The following is a 9,775-nucleotide window of genomic DNA, read 5'->3' as shown; positions in this document are numbered from 1 at the left end:
ACACCATAAAACAGTTTCCTTATCGGCGCCTCTCGGGAGGGATGAGAGTGTCTTTATTGTTTTCTCCATGTGTTTGTGCGCATCTGGGTGCGTCTGGAGGTTTGTTTATTTTATGAACAATTTCCTCGTTTTACACCCCAGCGCAACTAGTGCCTGATTCTGATCGACGCAATTGTTTGTATGACTTTAAAAGCGGTGACAAATTTTTACTTTAATCAGCCTTGGCTCGAACTTTGCACAATGGATCAGTTGGGTTATTTAGTTGATAAATTGTTGACAAATCTGAATTATGTATGTAAAAATTAATTCATTTTTATGTTTTAAATGAAAATTTTAGACTGAAACTGAAACGACCCCAATTTCTAATAACTAAAAAAAATAATTTGAATTTCAGTTCATTTAAAATGATCCCTTCTGCCGGAGGGTTCGGATGAATCACACCCGTTTTCCCGAACAAATCCGAAGCAGGATGAATTACCGGTTCGAAGACCGTCAAACGACGACTGGTGAACCTACCGGTTCGCGGCAGCCGCCGTCGTTGCTCCGAAGGCACGAGATGCGATGCTGAATGTCAGTTTGTTTCGAACCGTTGGCGAGGGTGCATGTGCGTCGCGTTGGCACACAAAACGATCTTGTTTGGAGGACGCGCAAACAACGTGCTCGAGGAAACGTAAACTCAAGTCAAGTGTGGAACGTGAAACTTTGTCGTACTGTGCGAAAAATTGTCCAGATTTAGTGGAAGTGTTCTAAGCCAATTACAAAGTAAAACGAAAGTACGTAGATATCAGTATACTGAAGAGCTTGCGTGAGCGACGTGTATGTTCTGAAGCGACCCAAACAACGAATACCATAGTGTTCTGAACGCCCGACCTCGCCTCGTAACGGGCGGAAGTTTGATCGTTCAAGCGTTACCCCGAGCCCACCGCAACGTAGACAAACGGCGCCGACCGAACAACCTGTATGCGGTGGAAAAAAGTAAAGTAAAACATAAATAAAGGTTCGTCGCTGGCTGGCAAGTGATGCTCCCCGGTTCTGTTGCCATTCCGTGACGCCCTCGTGTTGTGCAACCCTACCAACCCTAGTTCTGACTACAATGCGGCGCGCAGAACCGCCCCAATGCTGGTGAAGATAACCTCGCCCATCACCCGGTCGAACATACGAATCGAAAGCTTCTAAGTGGTGGTGTATCATATTCTACGCCGGCAGTATTGTACGCCGTGCATGTGAAAAATTGTCCATTTTCCGGCCACGAACCGGTGTGTGTACGTTGGCCTGTGTTTGGCCGAACAGGTGCGTTGAAACACTTATAACTTCCGCGTGTGTGTTTTGCAGCGTTTTTATTAAGCGGTTGTTGAAATTCAGTACGAAACCCCAGAAGAAAAAAAACCGCGAATTCACCTGCCAACAAGAGTCTCCAGTCCAGTGCGTACCGCGACCACGTAAGAATCCGTGGTTTTGTGTTGTGTTGTGTTTTTTTAGTTTCCACTTCCTAAAAAGGTCGAAGACGTGCAAAGACGACTAGGTCGCTCTTAGGTCGAACCGAGCCAAGGAAAAACCGTCGACGAAATCGATCAACACGCGACTCGATGAAGTGTGTCGGATCGGTTTGTTTGGCCGGTGCAAGTGTACCATTGTTTCCATGACTACGGAGCCTCCTTCCCGAGGCCGCGCCGAGCCGGAGCTGATCGATTTAGACGTCGTGAAAACGTAGGGTGACCCCCGTTTGAGGAAGGTTCCCTGTCCCGAGTCGAGTTATATAAGTGAGAGTCAGGTGCTTTTACCCAGTGGGGGTGTGCAAGGGGTCAGTGTGCTGGGTGGCTAAAAGTCTTAAACGGGTGTGAGAGAGTGCAAGTGCTAATCGAGTTTTACCTCTTTAAAACGCGCTGTGGAAAAAATAAACCCCTACCGTTTGTATTTTCGCGAAGACGATGGGTAACCAACGCTAGCCTTCGTTATCCTGTTTTCTACCCCGTTCTGTGTCGATGTGTATGTGTGGAGTTCAAAGTTCAAAGTACACGCAACCAAAACCCAACAATAGCAGAGGGTGGTGTCTGGTCGCGTAACTCCTACGCCACGTGAGTTTTCCTTCTGAACGTCTGGAGTATAAGTGAAATTTTCTTCGTCGAAAAACCCGAACCCCCCCGAACCCCCTAGTTGCTCCTAGCGACGGTTCGCTTGCTGGGGAAAACAAATTCCGCAACAAAATGAAAAACGAATACATAAAAACCAAAATGATGGTTAGAACATTAGCTTTTCCGCTTCCGCTGCTGCTCGTGGCGGCCATGTTGGGCCTCGGTGTGCCGCTTGCCAACGGTGCATCATCGATCACGGTGGAAAAGTCGGCGTACAAAAACGTTGTCATCGAGATCAGGGATAACGTGCCGGTGGACAACTGCCAAACGATACTGCAGAATCTAGAGGTAAGTCAACAGAGAGACTATGTCTTTCTTTTAGGTGGATTTAAGCACCATAAAGTCGTTGAGAACAATAAGAAAAGCTGCAGTTTTCCAGTTTTTTTGTACATTAAAAATCCCACCCCGTGGAGGCGCCACCCATTCCACCGGGACATCTCACGTGGAGACCCGGCGTTTTCCGGCACTTCTGCTAGACGGACTGCACTAAAAATGTAAACAGTCATTTATCTTACAACGTAGATTTATGTCCCGGGGTCCGACTCGTCGCATATGGTGCCGCGAGCGTGATCCGGCCACCTTTCGGAGGAATGAGTGTCCCTTCCGTCCCAGTTCGTCACACATTCCACCCAACCTTCCGTGTGGGATGGGCGCGTGACACGAGTGAATGCGTTGCTCGGTCGAACGGAAATGTGATACCAACGAACCGCGGGCAGGTGGCCATCATTGGAGTCTGGGACCGGCACGAGGCCCACTTTCGGTGTGACGCTAAGCCCAAGGCAAGGTGAAAAGCACGTGTATGGCACTGGAACACGCCCGGAAGCGCTATACCATGGCAGCATCAGGCTTTCCGGTGCTTTGATTCCTGGTAGTGTTTGGTTTGGTTGCTTTTTTTTCTGCGCCAACGGAGTCCCAATCCTTCCACCGTGCAGGACCTTCGCCATATCTGACCTTTTGTTTTACGACCCAATTTAATATTTAACGATAGTGGTAGTGCCGTTGTTCGTGTATATCGTTCCAATATCGCCAAGCCGTGCTCCATTGGACTCCTTTTATATTCCCTTTTTCCGTTTGGTTTTCCGTTACGACTGTTTGATTTTGAGTGCCGATGTAGCAAAAGGGTTTTCAATTTTTTAGAAACGCTTTATAAATTAATCGCAACCATTTTACGATCGAGCATCTGCGTTTCATTATGGATGAGATGGGTTTTCTGTGATATGCAAACATTGGAAAATGGTTTACATTTTCCAACGTTTCGATTCTCTGGTGAACAAAGTGCGGATTCGATTGACTTTGCCATCCAAATGTTTTATTAATGTCACTGTCAAAACCAATTCTACGAGTTTGTTTGAACTACGAGTTCAAACATAAAATTTCTCCATTATTAAAAATAAAGTGAAAAGCCTAAGCCCGAGCATTACAAAACATTAGGATCGAGAACAATTCTACAAAATACGCGTAAGTGGAGGTGATTTTCTAATTTGTTTAGATCTGTCTGAATGCATCCCGCATCAAAGTCACGGTTCGCTGCACCAACATTGGTAATTGCTCAACCATGTCCGAACAAGCGCGTCCAGATGACATTCCAAAGCGCGCCAATTTTTGGGTGTGTGTTTTTCCGCCTCACTCATCGTCAACAGAGCAGCACGTGGTGCGTTGGGCATCTGTTGGTCGATTTATTTTTTAGATTCCTCTCCCTCCACCATTGGCATGGAAAAGAGTTTTAATGGATCATCGAGCCGCATCGCATGATGGCATGATTTATCGGAACTACATCAAAATTAAACTTCAAACAACCGATGCTTCAGGCCCTGTGACGAGGCTGGTCAAAATAATAATGCCGACAACAAAAAACACCCACCAGAATCCTTTCCAACCTGCCGTCCGTGCCCAGATTCCATTACATTCTAAACTTCATCCTCCAATCAACGTGCCATCCATCACCTCGCAACAGAGGGAAAAAGCTTCCCATCCCAAAAAAGCTCACCCAATATCGTGTCACGCGGCCATTCCATCATCGTGGCGGTCTTGTAAAAAGGGCTGCTCGAAATTGAAAACCAGCGAAGGTGGTGGAGCAGTAGAAAAAGAGGAGAGGCTGGAGAAAATCCAAAAAATCTGCCACAAGCCCACCCCCGGCCTGATTGATTTCGGCTTTGAAGTATCACATGTGTAATTGATTTGTACGCCCTTTTTTCGGTCAACCTTTTCTCGTCCGTGGTCCGGGATGTGTGCGCTAGAACCGTCGAAGATAGATCACCATTGGAAGCGCTTGGATTACTCCGTGGGTGGAATTTCCATTTGCGCCTCTCTCCTCACACTCCCTCGCTCGGTTCGAGGTGTCGTCGTGGTTCATCCGAAACATACGGCAATTTAGCAACACGGGTGATGGTGAAAAGGTGCTGGACTAGTACAGCTTTAGGTTGCCCTATTTTCCCGACCGATCGTTAGAGTAAGTATAGTCAAAAGATTTCGGCTAAACACTCGAACCAAAGCCGGTCGAAGAGGAAAACGGCTTCGAAGAGGAGTCGCACTAAAAACCACCGTTCTCAGGGTTTTGGCCAGATTTTTAAGTACTGTCCATGTGAGAACACACGCTGTACACGATCCGCGATTATGGACCCATATGGTCCCTCCGCCCCTTTCCCCAATGGCTCATCCGGTAGCATCATCTCATCAGTGGCGCAGCTGGCATCGCCGAGTTGGGAGCCCTGGAATCTCCGGACCCACCGAAGACCAAATGTGCATACGTACATACGTAGCACGTATATTAAAACCGATTAGCTTACGGTACGTCCCGCCGAAGGGGGCCACGCTCAAACATCGCCTCGCAGAACATAATGAAAACACATTTTCGAGGTTAATGACGAGCGAGGCTCCATCAGTCCCGGCGGGCGAGCGACCAAAAGGTTCATCTTCATTTCTTCTCCATCCCTCTCCTCTCCCCCGCCCAAACCGAGATTTGTAATTTTACACGGTTAATCGCAAGGGAAATCGATGAACCGGCGGACCCGCTAACCACCGGGCGTATTTTTCCTTTCGGCACACGAAAGGCACACGGGAAGATTCACCCAGATCTTCGAAAAAATTGGGCAAACATAAGGGCAAGTGTAGGTTGCCTTTCGTGTGCTTCCGAACCGAGGGACGCTGTGGCTTTTGTCGTTGAAGGTGAAAAAAGTCACGGGAGCAGAAACAATTATCACCACCAGCAGCATTCGGGACATCATCGGCATCGGGTTTTATGGACTTTACTTACACTTTAAATGTTTCTTTTGGCAATTACCACCTTTGCCGGCGAGAAGGGAGGTGGTGAAAGTGTGGCACCAGTGGAGAACGGAAGCAAATGGAACGAAACGGAGCACACGGATGACAAAGGAACACGAAAATGGTGCACCAGAAAGCCCGAACTGTCCATTAGCAGGAGTGGCTTGGAGTTTTGTGGCTTGGCCTAGGTTTCCAAGCCGCTTCCTAGTATGTGTGTGAGTGTGCCACAATAAATCACCGACTCTCGGCTTCCGGTTTTGCCTCCGCCAGTGCACATCCGTCTCCAAAGCGTTGGTTGGCGCTGACTAGGCCACTTTTGTCCTTTCCTGCGATGCTGGCGTGTGGAATCTTCCAGAACCGTTATCCAAACCAACCGGAGTCTTCCAAACTAAAGGAACCTCACTAAGTGCAACCGATGAATCTGGATCGGTTACGCGACGCAGACATACATTGTATAGCCGGGACGATGCCGGTCCCGAGGCGTGTGCTCGTTTTCGGTGATAATTGGTTGTGCAATGTCGTCTTAAATTCAGCTTTTTCATCTGAACCTTTTTTCTTGGGTATTCTACTTCGTACCGGCAGGCACCTAAGCGATCTGTGAGAACTTCAAGGCAAAGAGTTTGTTTTTTTTATGCCCCCCAATGTTCTAGAGCTGTAATTTATGAGTAAGCTTCAGGATACGCCAGCCAGCAAGGGTTTCTTGGTAAGTTCTTGTAGTCCTTGCTGTTCAAGGATGCTTTTCCTAGTGAGCGCTTTTTCAGCTTTTTTCCTTTGGCCCGCAGTTCACACTTGGAATCGTAAGGTGCACACTTGTCTGAAATGATGGGTTTTATGTACGGACCTCCTTTTTTCCTCAGTCTAGGCCAGCAGTGGTTTTGGAACGCTGTCAAGAAAATTAATCGACATTCGTGTGATGTTTGGGCAGTGCTTTCCGTCCCATTTTCAAAGGTTTCGCGGGGTGGAACTTATGCGCGGAAACGGTCACACAAAGCCACACATACACACACACCAAATAGTTGGCAGGCAAAAGTAAATTCAGCGTCGGAAAGTAACGGCAGGACGTGGCCATAAATCAGACTTGCAAGAATCACTTTAACGACGGCTCTAGCTTTTCACCGCGGGCCATGTTTTAACTCGTGGAGCTGTTGACTAATGGGCAATGGGGTGTAATTTAGCGTGAGAAATTATGTGCCTCCTGACTTCCCACCCACTTCCTCCTATCCCACAAGCCTTCCGAGAAAGGCGAGCTTTTCGGGGAAGGACCGCCCAAAGCTAGCTTCAATTTGGCGTTGGAAGAAAATTCGCCAATTTTCGGTGCCAGGAAGTTTCAGCGCCAAATTCTAGGCTGAATAGCAAGAACGCCTACGTCCTTGAGGCAGTGCTGGATTTGACCTAATTAGTTGGCAAAGTAAACAAATTATCACAGCAAAGTTAACCTCATCCGAAACCCATTCCCTCGTCCAAAGGATAAGAGGAGAGGATCCGAGCTAAAAGGGGTTGGCGCGTTGGCGAGCAATATCTTGAATCTCTTGGCAACTCATAAAACTGTCATAAAATGAATATCTGCCCACATATTCTATCCGATTTGGAAGGGGTTCAAGAGGCGGGGGCTACTCGTAACGCCAGTAGCGAAATGCTTACGATGGTTTCTGAGGGTGAAAGTACCGGATTTATTGATATTATGCTATCTTTCTTTCCTTTTTGTTCGCCTGTCCTCAACACCCACCCACGTGAGCATAAACTTATCGATATCGGGAAATCGCTTGCCAAATAAAATAATAATTGCGTTAAGGCTTTACGACCTCCTTTCCTCCGATCGGACTCGCTTTCTTCATCTCCGCGAGTTGTGCCGAAGTTGTCGTTGTCGTCGTCGACTATGAAAGACAGCAATGGATCAAATTGATCGGTGTACGTCGCTTCTTTTTCTGGTTTTTATTGCCATCCCCGTCGTGTCACCGAACACCGGCCGAGTGGTCCTTTCGCCGGGCATGTTATCTCGTTTGATTTTACTTTTATTCCCGTTCGGGTGGAAAAATAGCCAATCATTCCGTGGCATGATTTGACAGGAAAAACACTCCACCTCTCGATGGATGGATTATGGAAAAGGTGAGGAAAGGAAGAGGATCGACTGAAGTGAGCAAAGAAAAAATAAAAATCGTCATTCCCAAGAGACCGGGAGCCCGAACAACTGTGCCGCGCATAAACATAGATTGAATTTCATTTATCCGATTTCTTCCGCACGGTTCTTCGACACCATCACTCCGTCGGGGCGACTTTGGTGTCCTCGGGCGTCTTTGGCAGCTCCAAAGCTTGCGCGATCGGGGTAGAAAGTATGCGAAATCAATCGTCCACGGCGGGAAGGTGCAAAGGAGAGAGCAAAAAAAGCACGAGGCACGCCAGCTCCGGTGATGATGATAGCCCCAATGATACCACCCTGAACGGAGGGAAGGGAGAGGTCGGATACCACCCCTAGGGAGCTGGAAGCATATTGTGATATTTGATTAATTTTTCCTTCCCTCTCAGCAGTAACAGTTGCACTCTTGCGGAAGATTGTTGTCATGTCTGGCGTTGTGGAAAGTCTCGTGTTTTTTCCACTTTTTTCAATGCTTGATTCCTATCACTTTTCCTGGTGCTATTCAAATCTGTGCTTTAGGTATCTGGTTGCGGTCTGTGGGGGTAACTGTTCGAAACAAGCTCCAATCTACCCTCTCCCGCTCACGAAATCCCACCTCCAACCCGAGTCACATGCTACCTCAAGAAATCTCATCCTAACATTGGCGAACGATATCCTTTGCTTTCGTTGTCGATACCGTTTCATAAAAAGAAGAGGCAGAAGAAAAAAACACATAGAAAAAAGAAAACTCAGGTAATATATCCGATCGAACAAGCTCGAGAGGAAGAAGGAAGGAAAAACCCACCGTAATTTAATCAAACATGAACACACCGATGTTTTTTCGAGTGCTTTTCCAGCACAGCTGGGGATGAAAACCGAAAAGCTCCGTAGTGGTGGGCGTACATCGATTCGGCGAATTGACTTTGGATGCTGCTTGAATTTCCTCTTTTCCTATTTTCCACCTCATGCGCTCCAATTTCGACCAGCTTCCCTTTTACGAGTGGGTGTGTGTATGAATCTATTTTCTTTACCACATGTGGGAGTAGCAGGAAAATCATCATCTCACACAGGCGCTGCAAGGCAAACATCAATGAAGGTACAAAAAATATATAACGTAATCTTTCCATACGGTACGCGAGTAAGAGAGAGAGAGAGAGAGAGAGATAGAGAGAGAGATAGAGAGAGAGAGACCGAGAAAAAATCCTACAATCCACATTTGTTGCGCTTCAGCGGATGGACAAAGGTACGAAAAGCAATCCTTTCAACATCAAATACCCAAAAGGGAATATACGTATTTGCAGGTTAGGTTTTCCACCCAAACGAGTAAGCCCCTTTCCCGGTTCTTCGGGTTTTGGTTTCGAACCCTTTAAGGGTTGAACAACATCAACAAAAGGCAAATGATAAAACCAACCGACAGAGAAGCCAAGAAATAAACCGGTACGCTTTGCTTCATCTTCAGCCGCGAGCGGTTCTTTTCTTCGCCACCGATTTTCCAATTGCACTATCAGTCACAACCGATTGATCGGGAAGGTAAAGCTCTGAACAAAACCGATGGATCCCGATATGGAAGGTAGACTAGGCAAACGCTTCCCTTCGGATAAGGTGAGCTTAAAATAGGAGAAAATCTTGAATCCACATGATTTCCTTTTTCCCTCTCGGCCGTAGAAGGAATGTATCCCCAAAGAAGATGATTTCTTCATGTGCCCATTGGGATGGAACTGCAGCGTGGCCCAATCATAGGCGAATCAATCTGTCACGTGGAAAAATGGAAACGACTGCCCATTCCTCCTCGTTCATCTTCGCCCGAAGAGTTTAATTATCTATCATCTTCGATATCGTAGATGAGCTCGGTTGGGAAAGAAAGGGGGAAACTGTGCATCCAAAGATTGCATCAAGCCGAAGTCACGATGTCTGGCTTGGCTCCCGAGCTAAGCGATGTCAGCATGTGTCACGCGTTGTGGCGCAGAAGTTCCGTTACTTTCCATCCGACATCACGATCGATCGCTCTGAAGGCGGTTACCGACGATGTTTGACAGAGCGTGCGATTCGGTTCCTGCTGGATAAATACCTTTTCCGGAAAACCCGCGCCACCCTTTTCCTTAGCATTCCATTTTGGAAGTTCTACCAACCTCATTGTGTCGCGTGAGCTCGCATTGCAAACCATCTTCAAGTAGATTCAATTTACGTCTCTTAAAACGGCTTTCGCATTTCCCCCGAATACGTACTTTGTTCGCTTTTATTAACAACCATCTTTACCAGTTTCACGTAA

The 9,775-nt window shown here is 47.2% G+C and overlaps 1 protein-coding gene across 1 annotated transcript in view; it reads left to right on the top strand.

Moving 5' to 3' along the window:
- The first annotated feature begins 2,234 nt into the window (after positions 1–2,234).
- The window catches only part of LOC131288574 (calcium-activated chloride channel regulator 1-like), a 48,025-nt gene continuing 40,484 nt past the window's right edge, over positions 2,235–9,775 (top strand). Inside the window, exon 1 of the mRNA XM_058317717.1 lies at positions 2,235–2,420. Coding sequence (XP_058173700.1) covers positions 2,235–2,420 — 186 coding nt within the window. The remainder of the gene's footprint in view (positions 2,421–9,775) is intronic.

The sequence above is a fragment of the Anopheles ziemanni genome, chromosome 3 (assembly GCF_943734765.1).
Source record: "Anopheles ziemanni chromosome 3, idAnoZiCoDA_A2_x.2, whole genome shotgun sequence".
NCBI lineage: Eukaryota > Metazoa > Arthropoda > Insecta > Diptera > Culicidae > Anopheles > Anopheles ziemanni.
The sequence above is the reverse complement of the archived record's forward strand: the minus strand, read 5'-3'. Positions and strand labels throughout refer to the sequence as shown.